Source organism: Rhinolophus sinicus, chromosome 15 (genome assembly GCF_057876585.1).
Source record: "Rhinolophus sinicus isolate RSI-liver-muscle chromosome 15, RSI-T2T, whole genome shotgun sequence".
Lineage (NCBI taxonomy): Eukaryota > Metazoa > Chordata > Mammalia > Chiroptera > Rhinolophidae > Rhinolophus > Rhinolophus sinicus.
Genome location: NC_142515.1, coordinates 95,595,020 through 95,611,539, shown reverse-complemented (window position 1 = coordinate 95,611,539; position 16,520 = coordinate 95,595,020). Strand labels below are relative to the sequence as shown.

Genomic DNA, 16,520 nt, shown 5'->3' with positions numbered 1-16,520 from the left:
TATATGGCAGATCTGCCAACCCCAAATTTATGGGGTCTGAGAAGGCCCAGTGATTTCCAGGAACTGCAGGGCGCCAGCGGAGTTTTTCTGGAACTCAAAGCCCCACACCTCTCTATCCCCTTCGCATCAGTGCTGAGTGCCCCTGAACTGTCGAGTGTCAGTCTCCACGTTTTGAATCCTAGAGACTCCTAGACCACAGGGTCCGAGGTCCTCCTGCAGGCAGATTAGGATCCCTCCTATCGCCACCTTCCTCCCTTGGTCTTAGGGGAATACACCTGGTCCCCCCAAATCTGGGGACCCATGCCTCTGCCCATTGAAGTCTTGGTTCCTTGTCCCTTTCCGGTCTTCTTGGTGGACAGCCCCTCCGGAAGGTCGTACAATCGGGCCGTGGATATCCCTCTTTGCTCCTCCAGCTCTGTGTGCTAAACAGAGGAGTGCCCGCCCTGTCTACCGGTCAGAAAACCTTCCCAAAAAAGAGGCGCCAAGACAGGAAGCAGGATCCGCTAGGGCAAAGGGCCCGAATCTGGCGACAGGAGCCCCCAGGAAGCTACTCCGGCCAGCGCGCGCTCTCTTCCACCTGCCGCGCCGTCGGGCGCCTTGAGAAGGCGGGGCTCGGTTGCTCCAGCCAATAAGCGACGCCGGTGCTGGCAGCTGCTGATATAAAGGGCTGGGGGCGGCGGCAGCGCGGCCCAGATCGCGGAGCGCGCAGCGCGGGCCGGAGGGTGGGAGGGAGGGCGGGCGAGGGGAGAGAACTGAGCACTCCCGAACCGGACAGGCCAGGGTGAGGGGCGGCAGCAAAAGGCAGAGCGCCGCGATATCTGTCGGGAAGCGCAACCTCCTCGGGCCCCGCAGGGCCGCGCAGGGGGCGTTCTCACTCCCGCGCCCGCTCCCTCTTTCCATCCTCTGCCGCCTGCAGACCACTCCGGGGCTCGGTTATCCGCGCGCGCGTCCCCGGGCTCGGGCCCGTCTCCGGCCCTCGAGGGAGCCGCCGCCTTCACCGACATCTCTGCAGCGGCGGTGCCAGAGGCGGCCCAGGCAGGACCCCGGCGTAAGCATCGAGAACCCCCCAAGGAGAGCACGACCCCCGGAGCCGCCCTCAACACGGACCGCGCCCGCCGGGCACACAAGAATGGTCACTGTAGGTATTCCCTGTCGCTGAGAAGGAATTTGGTCGAGAAGGGGTTAGGCACAGGCTCCGCGGAGATGGAGTGGCGGGGCGAGTGGGGGGGGTAGGACCAGGCCTAGCTAGGCCCAGGTGGGGGGGGTAGGACCGAGCCTCGGGGCCTGAGAGTGGGCAGGGCGGCACCCAGAGTGCTGAGGGCGCTTAGAGTCTGGCCTTAGAGGCCTTAGGGAGCAGAGCTGAGATTCGGGGGGGCATCCTATGGCGCCCTGGGGGCGGGATTGCCCCCCTCAGTAGGCCTGATGGGGGAGGGGCCGCGGCGGCCGAGGATACCTCCTCCATCCAGGCCCGGACCCTGCAGGCCGCCCAGGCAAACGTAGGGCCCCAATCACTGGTGCTGGGCCAGGACAAGGCGGCAAGGCGTCCCCGAGAGCGCCGGGGAAGCGGGTGGCGTCGGATCGCGCGCCCTGGGCCTCGGCCGCTCCCGGGAGCCGGGTGTCTCGTCCTGGAGTCCGTCGACCTTGCGGCAAGCGGGGAGGGGAGAGGAGGGGGCGCGCCCGGAGGCCCCGCGGGCCCGCCGCCGCCGCTGCCGCGTCCCTTTGTTTCTCGGCGCTTCTTCGCGGGCTGTAGCATCGCGCGGGCGCCTCAGGCTGTGGGGAGGGGGAGGGGAGAGAAGGGCCCACGGGTGGGGGGTGTTTCCCGGCTGCTGGGCCCCCGCCTTTCGGGGGATGGGGTAAGGGGCCCAAGCAGGCCCCCTAGGCCAGGTCCAGGCGCCCCATCCTGCCAAGGCTCTGGGCCGCGGGGTGACCTTGAGCGCGCCCGCCCGCCCCACTAGCCCGGCTCCGGGTGCTTTCAGCAGCCACCGAGCTGGTCAGCTCCCCAGCGCGCAGCCACGCCCGACCACGCCCGGCCTGACCACGCCCCTGCCCCGCCCATCTATGCCCCGCCCCCTAGGGCCCCGGGGGCCGGCCTCGCCCGAGCCCTCGGATTTCCACTCGGCATCCTGGGCGTCTCCTGGGGGCGGGGCTGGCCAGTTCTAGCCCCACCCCGGCTCCACCCCCGGCCCCACCGCGCGACTCCGCTCCCCGCGCCGCCGCGCGTCCTTTGTCTGGTCCCAGCGCCCGGGCCTCCTTCTTCCCCTCTTCCAGTCTCTCGGTTCTCTGTGTGTGTCTCTGTACACTGTGTCTCTTTCTGGGCCTCTTTTTCCAATCTTGGAGAGCACAGTGGGTGGGGAGATGCTCAGCACTCTCTCCTGGATCCTGGGACCGCCCCCCTGATCTGAGAAATAAGACCTGAGAGGCCACGCTTTTCTGCTCTGTGACTTCAAGGTGGCTCCTTCCCCTCTCTGGGCCTCACGCTGCTTATCCAGGTGCAGGGACGTGAATGTGGCTTCCTGAGAACCCTCAGGAACCCCCACAGCAGTCCAGCATCCATTCCTCAGATCTGTTCCCTCATTTGAAAAAGAAACAGATGCACAAAGCGGATAGGGTGTGGTCAGAGGTCACAGGAGGGCCTTGGAGGATTGGTTACTCCAATGGAGGGCACTCAGGCAGAGACTCACCATGGGGACAGGCTGGGAGGAAGTGGGAATAAATTGAGACAGTGAGGGCCCTGCACAGAGGGAGAAGGGCCCAGAAGTGGGAGGCTCAGTTAGCACCACGTGGTGGCCCAGCCTTATCATGCATAGCCACTCAATGCCCTATTGTCATCCGTATCTAGGCCTCTGACACTGTGACCGGGCTGGGGGTGGGGTGGGGGGGAGAGGCGGAGTATGTAGCTGGGAGTCACGGGGGTCAGATACTGGAGAGTCTACACAGCAGGTAACCTAAGGTGTGTTCACTGCAAAATCCTTATGTCAGATGTATGTGCAAAAGAGTTGGAGAAAGAGAGAGAGAGGGAGGGAGAGATGGGTTCAGAGGGGAGAAATGGACAGAGGAGAAATAGAAATAGGAGGGAACTGGAGAGAAACAAAGAGGAAGAGATCCAGAGGAAGAGGTAAAGAGTGGGAGGGAAGGTTCCATTGCTCCCTGTCAGCATCTGCCTCTCTATCTAAGGCCCTCCTCCCCTCTGATTTCACTCCTCCATCCCTAGGACAGCCCTTGAAGTCCCTGTCATCCCTGTGTCATCCCAGGCCACACATTTGTTGTGGGTTGGAGCAGGGTGGGTGTGACCTCCACCAATCTGATCCCCATTATCAGCTCAGCCGGCTCAGGCGTGGAGGAAATGCAGGCGACACTGATCCAACTAAGCTCTGGCACAGATGGGAGGGAGATGGGTGATGGTGAGATTAGTAGGCTGGGGCTCAAGATCCCAGGTAAGAACCCCTCAATTAACTCTTAACCTCCTTCAAGTTGAAGGCAGCATTTAGGGTGGGGGAAACCTGTAAATCTGTAGGCTTTGCAGTCGTCTGCTCAGGAGTCAAACCATGACTGTATCACTACCATCTCCCCCTGTCACCCTGGGGGTCACAGGTCCCTCTGTCCCTTAGTTTCTCCATCTGAGAAATGAAGCAATCTCCAGCTTTCCGTGTAGTTGTAGGAAGTCAGTGAAAACTGTACATGCTCAGTGCTTGGCACATAGTAGAGCAGGGGTGTCCAAACTTTTTTCAACGTTTTTCACCAAGGGCCATATGCGGTAAAATACACAAACAGCCGGACCACTCACTTGAGGTGAAGTACGCATTGCCTCACCTGGTTTATTTAAATAAACTAAATATATTTTTGGAATTTGCTGCGAGCCAGTTAAAAATGGATCGCTGGCTGCAGTTGGCACGCGGGCCGCAGTTTGGACACCCCTGTAGTAGAGGTTCCAAAGCTGGGATCTGGTGTGTCCTGAAACAGGGCTGTGTACTGTTGAATGCTTGTTAGGCTCCCATAGCAGACATTATCAACTGATTACAGATCTCTACCTTGCTGAGTCTGGACAGGAATTCAGAATTCTCCATACGTGGGGGACTTCTGTGCCTTAAGTGGAGGGATAGAGACCCAGGGAGGCAACGTGAGTGTCAGAAGACACACAGGGGGAGGGGGAAGCCAGCAGCTGGCACATGGTGGCACCCAGTAAATATTTTTTTAATTGGATGAGTAGTAAATTCAGGCAACAGAGTGGGTTTATATAAAGATGCCTGAGGCGTGGCATAGAGTGGGGTGCTCAGCTTCAGTTGGCGTTATTTTTACTATTATTGGCCTTTTCATTAGGAAAGTGAACTCTGGAGTCCAAACCCTGGATTTGAATTCTTGGTCTGCTATTTGGTTGCTGCCCAACCTTGTGCAAATCCCTACCCCGTCATTGAGACTGTTTCCTCATCTGTTAAATGGAGAAAAGAGTCCCCTAATATTCAACATTAGGAGAATTGCTGGAAATTCTCACATAAGAATTTTTTTGGCACATAGCAGGAGTTCAATATATGGCCATATTATGAGTAAAGTATTAATGTTAGGGGACGCAGATCCGTGGAGTGTGCTTTACTGCTTTACTACAGGCGCCTGTGACAGACATTGCTAATCAACCCAGTGCTTGTTCCTACTCAGCCCAGATGTGGCTTCAGAATAATCCTCCAGGTAGCCAATCTCATTAGAGATGCAGGGGAGTTGACCCTCTGTGCCATCCTTTTAATAAGAATAAATGGAAAAGAAGCAAAGGTCCAAAGAAGAGCTAAGATCATCCCTGAAGACACATAGCTATAAGGTGGCAAAGCTGCCCCAACGCATTGGCCACAGTCATTAAAAAAAACTTCGAAGTCTGACACAAACAGGTTTGAAATGGAGTTCCCCATTTATATCACCCAACATCTCTGAGCTCAGTTTCCTCACTTGTAAAATGGAGAATGTGTTACTGTCTTTCAAGGTTGTTGAGAGAAATAAGTGAAATGATGCCTTGAAGCGCTTCACACAGTGCCTGGCACATGACACATGCTCAGTGGAGCAGGATGATTATTAATAGCAGGATTAGGAGGCAGGGATGGTGGATACAGCACTGTTTCCACTTTCCATGGTTGTACCCATGGCAGACATGGCTAACTGATCCCAGAATGCTTTCCATCTGCACCCATATGTGGCTTTACATCCTCCCCTGGGCCACTGGTGCCAGTAATTTGGAGTTTGTAGCACAGTGGAGCAAAGAGGCCCAGAAGTGTTAAGTAGCATACCTGAGGACACACAGCTGGGAAATGTTAAGGCTGGCACGAGTTTGGCAGTGACAGTTGGAAATACAGATTCTGGACCAGAAACGCTCATGTGCGAATCCCTGATTCACCATTTATAGGCTGCATGATCTTTGGTAATTTTTAAAACATCTCTGAATCTTATTTTCTTCATCTGTTGTCTTAGCTCAGGCTGTTATAACAAAATACCATAAATTGGGTAGCTTAAACGACATTTATTTCTCATAGTTCTGGAAGTTGGAAAGTCCAAGATCAAGGTGCCAGCTGATTCAGTTCCTGGTGAGAGTTCTCTTCCTGGTTTGCAGCCAGTTGTCTTCTTGCTGTGTCTTCACATGGTGGAGAGAGAGATCATTTCTCTCCTATCCCTTTTAATATAAAGACATGGATCCCATTCATGGGGTCTTCACTTTCATGACCTAATTACCTCACAAAGGGACCACCTCTAAGTACCATACCATTGGGGGTTAGGGTTTCAACATATGAATTTGGAGGGGGACGGACTCAAGCATTTAGTACATAGCATCTGTTAAGCAGGGTAATAAAACCCTCCTCTTTTTGGGGCTATTGTGAATAAGAAAAGAAAAATTGCCAATAGAGAGGGCTTTGCTCTGTGCCTGGCTTATAGGGAACAATATTTGGGAACAATTATAATATTGTACTTTGAGTCAGAGATGGCTGAGATGATGTGTACCTGCTGACTCTAACTCTGTGGCTACAGCAGACATTGTTAATCAATCACAATGGTCTCTCCTGCTGAAACTGGATATAGCTTCAAATCCTTAATTTCATCCCTCTAGAAAGACCCTACAATCGATTTGAGTTTTCAAATGAAGGCAACCTTTTCCAACTCGAGCCATAAAAGAAGACCTAAGAAAATGCTGGCTACTTTACCTTCCCATGCCTATGACAGACACCAATCAATCCAGCACTATTTCCTCCTGAGCCCAGATGTGGCTTTAAAATTCTTCTTGATAATGTAAAGTAGATGTAGAATATATGTGAAAGTTGTTTAAAGAGTAGATTTTTCATCACAAGAAAAAAATTTTTGTGACTATGTATGGTGATGGATTGTTAACAAGATTTATTGTGGTGATCATTTTGCAATATATACAAATATCAAGTCATTGTGTTGTACACCTGAAACTAACACAATGTTACATGTCAGTTGTATCTCAATTTAAAACATAGATGTAGGAAAAGAGCATTCAGTAAAATTCAACATCCATCCTTTAAAAAAAATAGCTTGTTAGAATACTGGGAATGAAATTAAACATCTTAACCTGATACAGGCCATTTAACAACAACAAAAAAAAAAACCTACGGCAAAGATATTTAGCTGTGAAATATTTAAAGCATTTCCTTTAATATCAGGAATAAGGAAGGTACATCGTATTGTAGCCCCTGCAATAAGATAAGAAAAATAAACAACAGCTATAGATTGGAGACAAATAAAACAGTCATTATTTGCAGGTGTTATGTTATACATAAAAAATAGCTCAGTGGAAAACTGGGGGGAAAGGTAAGTGCCTAGTGGGAAAATTATGCATAAAGCAGAAGAAATATGAACACATTTAGGATAGGAATTACCTTTGGTGGGAGGAGGGAAGTACATAGTCAGGGAGGACTTATGAGGGCTTCAAAGCTAATAAAAATGTTACAGTTCTCATTCAGAAGACAAAAATGTTCGTTTTTATTCTGAAAGTGCACAGGTTGGTTTGATACAAACAGGCAAACATATATACAAAGGGACATATGGCATTTTATATATGGAATTTTTCACAGTATAATCATGTTAAGTGCTTTGCTCAGTGCTCAAGGAGTGGAAGGGATTATTAGAATAATACGTTGTCCTCTCCTCACGTTCAAGCCCATGTCAGACATGACTGATCCATCACCACTAAGCCCCTCTTTTCTCCCCTGTCCCTGGGGTGGGGACTGGGCCGTGAGCGGGTATGGCCTGTTGTCTCCAGCAGATACTCGGGGCCATGGAGTCTCAGGTGGCAGGGGGCCCGGCCGGCCCGGCCCTGCCCAATGGGCCACTCCTTGGTACAAATGGAGCCACTGATGACAGCAAGACCAACCTTATCGTCAACTACCTGCCCCAGAACATGACCCAGGATGAGTTCAAGAGTCTCTTCGGCAGCATTGGTGACATTGAGTCCTGCAAATTGGTTCGGGACAAGATCACAGGTGTGGCTGCTGGCAGGTGGGGAGGGGGAGGGACAGAGGTGGTAGCCTCAGGAATATAGGTGTGATGAGGGCAGGTGGGACCCTGGGGGGTTTGAGGTATGATGGAGAGACAGATATGGCCCCACGTGGGAGGTACTGGGGGCAGGTGGGGCCCTGGAGGTTTTCGAAGTGTGATGAGGAGACAGGTATAGGGCCTCTCAGGGGTGATAGAAACAGGTGGGACCCTAGGGTCTAAGATGTCCTAGGGGAGGCCAGCCTCTCAGGCTTGGATCCGGGAGGACACTGGCAGGTCCAGGGAGTAGGTCATTGTCCTGGTCCTGCCCACAGGGCAGAGCCTGGGCTATGGGTTTGTGAACTACTCTGATCCCAACGACGCAGACAAAGCCATCAACACCCTCAACGGCCTCAAACTGCAGACGAAGACCATCAAGGTTGGTGCCCTTATTCCCCTGGGCTGCTCGTGCCCCTGTTAGTGCCCATCCTGACTGTCCCCATTTCCCCTTTATTACTGCCCCCCAGACCACCACTTCACTTCCACCCATCCTCCTCAATGGCTCATTCCCTAAGAGGTTCAAATCTCTCCCCCAAGTCTCCCCCAACACCGCCCCCCAACCAATGGCTCTGCCTCTCTGAACCTCAGTTTCCTCACTTGTCAATGGGGAGAATGTCAGCCCCACATTCTGTGGTGGCTCAGGGAGGTACCCGCCTGGCTGGCAGTAGAAGAGGGTGTGACCAGGGTGGGCATCCCCCTGCCAGCCTTTGTCATGGAAATGGGGGAGGGGTGGGGACCCATCTGCCATCTGGAACCTAATTAGGGTCTGGGAGGGCGGGATTAAGGGTGGGCCCTTCCCCTACCTTTGTGCAATGCCCCTCCCCCACGACCTCCCCTCTCAGCTGCTGCAGCTGGGACCCTGGGAGCCCAGGTTCCCTGGGGGAAAGATCGCCATGGAAACCCCCTCTCTAGGTTCGCTGGGGCGTTTCTGGGCTCCACCCCACAAATCTGCTACTGAACCCTGGGGGAAGCTTGGCTGGGGGGGTACTTACTCATCTGTCCCCCAGTTTACCATGGGAACAGAGGTGCAGGAATCTTTTCCTCTCCCTGATGGAGGGGCGAGAGCATGACCTGAGGGGTCCCTCCATGGCCAACTAGACCCAGAAGCCCCCAGGTGTGAGGGTAGACCCTAGTGACGGTCACCCATAAGGCCCAGAGGGCCACTGTGTGTGTGTGTGTGTGTGTGTGTGTGTGTGTGTGTGTGTGTGTGACCCTAGGCTATGAGACGGTATTTGTGGGACACTGTGGCTATGTGAGTGTCTGTTGTCACATGGATCCAGCTATTATAGACTTTTGAGTGTGTTACTATGTGTCTGTGGGACATGGTATCTATTTGATAGGTGCTTTGTCACACACCGCGACTCTGGCTGTGACCTGGTGGGGCTGCATGGGTGTGTCTGGCTGTGACAGGGTGTTTGTGTGTCACGGTGAAGTTATGTGGGTGTGTCTACCTCTGCCTCATTTAGGGTGGAATGTGTGTGATGTTGTGGGCTTGTGTGGTAGTATGACTCTTACTGTTATTATCCAAGATTCCTAGAGTCGCCATGAATGTGGCCAAGGCCTTGTGCCACCCTCCTGCAGGGGTGGTTGCCGTGGCTGTGCAATGGGTGGCACAGTGTATCTGCCTGGTGGCTGTGTTGTATGGTCAGTCCTGACTAGGTGTTCTAGTAGATTCTGCCCAAAATGTTTCCAGCCGCTCATTGTGAGCCAGGCCCTGTCCTGGTGAGGGGTCAGGGACCCAGGTCAACCCACATCATGGAAGGACCAGAAAGGCCCCTGAAGACCTACTCTGTGCCTCAGATGACCCTTGGCTCCAAACACCCAGGAGCTCAGGCCCCTTCCCATCATCCCCAATTCCGATCCATCAACAAGTCTTCACCCCTCAAAGCTCACAGACCTATGGGGGAGAATGAACACTGTCAAATGCACTACTATGATTTTTAATTTTTATTACAGAAATAATAGCAGCTGATGTGTTTTCTTTCTTTCCTGGAGGGCCCCACGTGTGCACAATGGTGTTAATTAGAAAGCCCTCCACCACCACCCCTAGAGCACCCTCACCCCATCCACTCCCAGCCCAATTTATTCATTTTGTTAATTTTTTAATTAGTTGTTTGTAATGAGGTAACATGACCTTGCAACTCACAATCACAAACAAAAGCCAGACCCCTGATAATGACCCCTATCTACCCAGAGGTTAATTTAGAAGAAATAGAAAATCAGACATTGGCAAAAATAAGGGGGAGAGGAGCTCATAACACCCCCCACCCTACCCCCACAAGTTATAGGTCACCCTGTTAGCTCGGGGGGGAGGAGGGGAGTGCCGTCCATTCCATGTTTCCAGGACATTGATAAACACACAATGAGATGGGGTCACACAATACTCGCTGATCTATAAATGGACTTTTCTTTCCCCCACTTTACAATACTCACCACTGTTTCAGGGAAATCAATATCCACGTCCACCATTTTTTAAGCAGCTGCAGAGATTTCATTGTTGGGGTGGACCATAATTAATGACATGAATCAAGTGATTGTACTAAAACATGTCTAATTCACAAATGAGAGAAGTACTTTGAGAGTAACGGGGTTAGGAGTGGGTATGCAACCAAAGTCAAATGGCAGAGGACAGGGAGGACATTTCAACTGAGACCTAGAGAAGAAAACAGAGGAAGAGAGTTCCAGGTGGAGAGAACAGCCAGTGCAAAGGCCCTGAGGCAGGATTGTGCCTGGTGTTTGGGGAACAACGAAGAGACCTGTGTGACTGAAACAGCTCAAAGGAGAAGTGTGTAGAGATGAGGTCAGGGGGTTGCTGGGGCAAGTTGTGTAGGGCTTTGTGGGACATGAGAAGGACCTGAACTCTGAGGAAGGTGGGAGCCACGGAAGGTTCTGAGCAGAGGAGGGATGTGACCCAGCTCAGATGTTCACAGGCGCCCTCTGGCTGCTGTGGGGGGGAACAACCTATGAGGGGTGAGAGTGGGACTGGGGACCAGGACTGAGATGGCTGTACTGGTTGTGGTACACAATGGTGGGTGCTGGGCCAGAGTGGGGAATCAAAGTGGGCAGAAGTGTGCAGATTCTGGATAATGAGGAAGGTGGAGTCAACAGAATCGATGGTGGATTGGATGTGGGTGTGAAAGTCAGAGAGGCATCAAGGACAACTGAGGCTGAGTCTTGAGCACCCAGGAGGACAGAGCTGCCATTACTGAGTCCAGGCAAGTTAGGGGCAATTGGGAGCCTGACATAGCTACACTGAGTGTGACCCTAGTGAGGCAGGTGTCACACAGGCATGGGGTTCGGTGGCCAGGTCCATGGCGAGGATGGACATTTGGGAGTCATTAGGGTTGAGCTGGTGGCTAAAGACCTGAGTGACCATCAGGGGCCCAGTGTAGTCGGGAAAAGAAGGGGCCAGTGTCCAAAGGAGTGGGAAGCATCGATGTTGTTGGGATGTCCAACGTGAGAGCATGAGCTGGGGACACAAGAGTCCCTGAGGTCCCCAGGGAGACATGTGACCCCAGTCCCCCATCACTCTATGAAGGCAGGGCCACGGCCACATTGTCCCAGCCATGGCCATGCCCTCTCCCCCACACCCCAGTCAGCTGCACCTATGGTGGCGTCTCAAGAGGTAGGTATTTGTTAAGTGAGCAGATGAGGCATTCCTGTGACTCAGTGGGAGTTCAATTGTAGCCTCTCTCCCCATCTGCAAAATGGGTCTCCCCTCACGCCTGTCCATCTAACCCTCCCTCAGGTGTCCTATGCCCGACCCAGCTCCGCATCCATCCGGGATGCCAACCTGTACGTCAGTGGACTCCCCAAGACTATGAGCCAGAAGGAAATGGAGCAGCTCTTCTCCCAATATGGTCGCATCATCACTTCCCGCATCCTGGTGGACCAGGTCACAGGTCAGGCCTCGGGAGGGTGCACCTGGCAGGGGTGTTGGGTGGAGCACCAAGGTGCATTCAGAATGGAGAAATGGGGACTGGCAGGGCGAGAAGGGGGAGTGTGGAAGGGGGTCACACGAAGGGGAGCAGGTCCTCAGGATACCCTCACCCTGGCAGGTGTGTCTCGGGGTGTGGGGTTCATCCGCTTTGACAAGAGGATTGAGGCTGAAGAGGCCATCAAAGGACTGAACGGGCAGAAGCCTCTGGGTGCAACTGAGCCCATCACAGTCAAGTTCGCCAACAACCCAAGTCAGAAGACGGGGCAGGCCCTGCTCACTCATCTTTACCAGTCATCAGCCCGGCGCTACGCAGGCCCCCTGCACCATCAGACGCAGCGCTTCCGGTGAGCCACCTGCTGCCCCTATCCCCGGATAGGGTCCCAAGGCTTGAAACTGTCCTCCCTGAACCCCATTCCTGCAGGGCGGAAGGACATCAGTATGGTAACCACCTGCTGGGACTGCTGAGGGCCCTGCAAAGGGCTGCTGGGGTGCTGAGGCCAGGCCCTTGTATTCAGCAGGCATTCAATGTGTGCAGGGCACTACAAGTGGCATGATCAGTGTTAAGAGTTTAGAGCCACCTGATCAGGTCCAGCTCTGACTGCGTCCCTCTCTTTTGGGCATGTGGTTCCCTCACGCACATCTCAGCAGTGCTTACCGTGTGCCAGGCGCACTCGTTTACTCTACACAGCAACCCCATGAGAATGCAGCTTGTCTTGTGCCTATTTGACAGATGGGGACCCTGAGGCTCAGAGAGGCATTGTCGCTTGCCCAGCCTAGGCACTGTGGTGAGGAGACTCGAACCTTCCCTTCTGGGGACCTGAGCCCTGCAGGGTGGGGACAGGAGAATGGGACCGAGCAGCCGGGAGAGGGAGGACAAGGGCTTGACAGGGCAGGCGAGAGGCGGTGCTGGAGTGACCACGGTCCGTGCCAGGCGGTGTCCAGCCGGAGGGGGGGGTAGGGGAGCGGGGGGAGGGCTGAGGCTGCTGGCCTGCAGAGTGGGGGCGGGGAGGGCAGGCTGGCTGACCAGCATCACAGCCGGGATGGTGCCTGGAGGCCACCAGTGACCACCCCTTCTGCTCCACAGGCTGGACAATTTGCTCAACATGGCCTACGGCGTCAAGAGGTAACAGTGCCCCCGCCCCGCTGCCCCCAGCCCCTCACTGTCCCTCCTCGGATCCTTACCCTGATGGACACCCTCCCCGCCTCACCCCCAGGAATGCCAGCTTAGCCATGTCTGTCCTTGTCAGGGAGTAGTGTGTCCATTAAGAGATTTGGGGGCTGTGGAGCTTAGTAAATGCCTATAAAGAGCTACTACAGCATTGGGCCCTGGGCCCTGTCCGTCACCCTCTCCAGCCCAGTGGAAGGTGGACAGTGTTGCCTGGGTCACAGCCATGCCCCCTGGTTCCCATGTTAAGTCTTGGGTTCCACCTGCCATTATTGGTTGTCTTTGCTGAGGGTCACAGACTGCACCCTTCTGCCCTGTGGTTGGGGGTGGACCTTGAGGACCCCACAACATTGCCCACATCTTTGACCCTGTGAAGGTCCCGTGTTTATTGCATCATGAGCTGTTGAGCGTACGCTGAGTGCCAGGCGTTTGGCTTGGGGCTGGGGATCCAGCATGGCCCAGCCAGACTTGGTCCCTCGTGGAGATGAAATGATATTGAGCACAGTGCTTGGCACATAGTGAGCGCTCAATAAAAGGTAGCTGTTATCATGATTATTGTTACTGTTATTGATTATCTCAGTCTAGTGGGAAAGGAGACAGATGGATGAACAGTGATTAGGGTGGCGAAGGGGGCAGAAGGAGTAATGAGGACGCAGCAGGGACTCCCAACCAGTCTGAGACAACAGAGCCCAAGTGGAGTTCCTGGCTGCAGGAACGGCCGGTGTGACTGCCCCAAGGATGGAGCAAGCAGTTAGTCCCAAGAGTTCAGACTGAACGGATCAGGCCCTGAGGATCTCTGCTCAGCTGAGTGGATCCCCTGTGCCTACTGTTTGTTAGGAGCTGTTCTGGGTTGGGGCACCACAGGGAACAAAACCTAGAGAAGAGGGAGCCAATAATAAATACACGATTTGAATAGGAAAAGGCCAAAGAGGGCCAGAGGGAGGAGGTGGCCACGTTATCGGTCAGAGGAGGCCACCCTGAGGGGGGGTGACAGTTGTGCTGAGACCTGACTAACAGGAGGGAGGCACTTAAACGACTAAGCTCACATCCTGGCTCCCACTATTGCCCTTCCCGGGTGCACCACCAGCCATGTGGCTGGGTGGCCAGTGGGACAAATAAAACGGGCATCGTGACTGAGAGCAGGGTAAGGATGCAATCAGAGTAGGGGCAAGGGCAGTCGTGTGGGAAGATGTGCCAAGTGAAGGGGTGGCCAGGGGTGTGGGGAAGTGGTAAGAGTCAGCAGGGCCAAAGGTCATGGGGTCAGGGTATAGTTTGGGGCAGGGTCCTAGTTTGGGGCAGGGTCCTAGGTGAGGGCCTAATGTTCAGGGATAGGCAGAGGTCAGGAAAGGGTACAGGTCAGGATGGACTTTGGGGGCTGGTGTCTCAAAGCGGGTGAGGTTGAAGGTGGGGTTACAGATGGAGGTCACGGCGAGTCAGTACACTGTAAAGCTCGCAAGAGTCCCAAGGTCAAGATACGGTCAGAGATCATGGCAGTGTTGGGGGTCTTGGGGTCACAGTGGGGTCGGGGGCATGCTGGGGGTCAGGGCAGAGCCCGCGTGACCCCCAAAGTAGTCCCCTGTCGCTCATCGCCAGGTTCTCGCCCATCGCCATCGACGGCATGAGCGGCCTGGCGGGCGTGGGCCTGTCAGGGGGTGCAACGGGCGCTGGCTGGTGCATCTTCGTGTACAACCTGTCGCCGGAGGCAGACGAGAGCGTGCTGTGGCAGCTGTTTGGGCCCTTCGGGGCGGTCACCAATGTCAAGGTCATCCGTGACTTCACCACCAACAAGTGCAAGGGCTTCGGCTTTGTCACCATGACCAACTATGATGAGGCGGCCATGGCCATCGCCAGCCTCAACGGCTACCGCCTGGGCGAGCGCGTGCTGCAGGTGTCCTTCAAGACCAGCAAACAGCACAAGGCCTAAGCCGCCGCCCTCCCCACCCTCCCTGGGCAGCAGAGAGAGAGAGAGAGAAAGAGAGAGAGAGAGAGAGAAGGGGCCCGAGAGAGACAGCACAGGCAGACCCCGGACAGCACGAGGCCCCGCACCCCTGCGGGAGCCACAGGGTGAGCACTCGGGCTGGGAGGGTCTGCAGGGAATGGGGGGCTGCCTGGGGGTCCCTCACCCCATCCTCCTGCCCCCACCCCAGGCTGGGTTGTTCACTCTCTCGTCTTGGTTTTGTTCATGGCGATGGTTTTTGTTTCTTTTTTCGGCTAAAAAGAAAGCAGAGATGTGACCCCACCCCACCCTCAACCACCCTCCTCGGGATGGCTTTTGGGAGGGTTCTGGGGGTGCCCTCCAGGCCTCCCCAACACCAAGGTGAGCCTGAGCAGGGGAGGGAACAGGTTTAAAAATCCCCAACAAAGCGAAACATGAGAGGGGTGTGGGCATCCCTGGCCCAGAGCTCCTTGGTGATGTGTGAGGAGCTGGGGGAGGGGCTGGAAACAGAAACAAAATGAAAAAAAAAGGGGGGGGTGGGAGGGAAAGAAAAATTCTATTTTTGTAAAAAGGGAAAAAAGATCTCGTGGAGAATTTTTACTGGGGATTCTTGAACTTGAAAAAAAAACACAAAAAAAAGACAAAAAAAAAAGAAAATATTTTGACAGGCTATGTTTACCAACTGGGGCAAAGACAGGGAGCAGGGCTTAGGAGCTGGGGTGCCACAGGGCCACACAGAGAAACATGCAGGGGCACACACTCACACCCCACAGGAACACACAGCAGCACTGACAGACCCAGAGACATGCCCCAGACACGTTTAGGAACTCGGCCAAATTCAGACACGTGGACGAACAGATAAAACACAAAAAACTGAAGTATGGGGCCACGTAAACATGGCAGAGGTAGAACATGGACATGGACAAACGTGGACACGGGCAGGTGTGGACATGCAAACATTTCCATGCATACACGTGGAGACATACATTTGGACACACAAATCTAGACACCCAATCATGGAGAAACAGACACAACACCCAGGAACACGCAGACATGCCCATAGCATCCCTCAGGCCCATGTGAGAGGTCCCAGCCCAGGCCCCCGCCCAGTCTGCTTCCTCTAGCCAGGCCAGCCCGGCCCCTCCGGGCACTCTGCCCCAGTCGCCCCTACCCCGGGTTCTCTGCAGAGCTCTCTCCTGGCTCATCAGTGGTCCCTGCCGCCCAAGAACACAGGCGTGCACACACAGCGTCCATGCATCCAGACACACACGATACCTCGTTCACTTTTGGCGTCATGGTGGGCTGGAGGCAGCACCCCCCAACACTTGAGGCCAAAGGACCCCCCTGTCCCTGGAGCTGAGCCTCCCCTGGGCCCAGGCCCTGGCCCACAAGACCGAGGGGGAGGTGGGACCCTTGCCTCCCCCCACCCGGGCCTCCCTGGCAGCAAGCACCTGCCACTCCCCACCAGGCCCAGGGTGGACTGGCCGAGGGGCCCAGCCCCGCATTCCTTTCCTGTCCACTCGTCACCCCCTTTCAGTTCGTTGGGTTTTTCCGTCTTTCCAGATGAGTAAGGGCAGTGGACGCAGCCTCCATCCCAAGCCCCAGCCCTGGCTTCTGTCTGGACTTTCCATCCCCCTAGTTTTCATTCTTTGTAACGAAAAATTCCCACAGAAGCCAAAGGCCGGAGCCCTTGGGAGCCTTCGCAGCCCCCACCCCCTGCAGCAGGCCCAGTCAGAACTGAGAATCGCAAACCCCAATTTTAGATTCAGTTGACCTTCCTCCAGTGTCCCTGCTTTGGTGTCCGGCCATGGCCCCATCTGACTGCCCAGCTCTCTCTCCCCCACCCCTCCCCGGTGTTTGTTATTAAACGTCTGTGGAGCTTCTGCTGCAAGGAACAAAAAGAAAAAAAAAAATCAAAAAAGCAACAAAAAAACACAAATAGAAGAGAAAAAAAG

At 54.4% G+C, this 16,520-nt stretch overlaps 1 protein-coding gene across 4 annotated transcripts; it reads left to right on the top strand.

Annotated features, from left to right (window-relative positions):
- Window positions 1-694: 694 nt before the first annotated feature.
- On the top strand, window positions 695-15,222 carry ELAVL3 (ELAV like RNA binding protein 3). Of its 4 annotated transcripts, none has more exons than XM_074338151.2 (7): window positions 695-1,138; window positions 7,253-7,472; window positions 7,800-7,903; window positions 11,273-11,426; window positions 11,583-11,808; window positions 12,549-12,587; window positions 14,202-15,222. In XM_074338151.2, exons 1-7 carry the CDS (start codon window positions 1,130-1,132, stop codon window positions 14,551-14,553), a joined length of 1,104 nt encoding a protein of 367 aa, XP_074194252.1. In that variant the 5' UTR covers window positions 695-1,129; the 3' UTR covers window positions 14,554-15,222. The 4 variants fall into 4 exon arrangements, with proteins under 4 accessions (XP_074194252.1, XP_074194251.1, XP_074194250.1 ...); XM_074338150.2 differs by having other exon boundaries at window positions 698-1,138; window positions 14,223-15,222; XM_074338149.2 differs by having other exon boundaries at window positions 985-1,138; window positions 7,256-7,472.
- The last annotated feature ends 1,298 nt before the right edge of the window (window positions 15,223-16,520 follow it).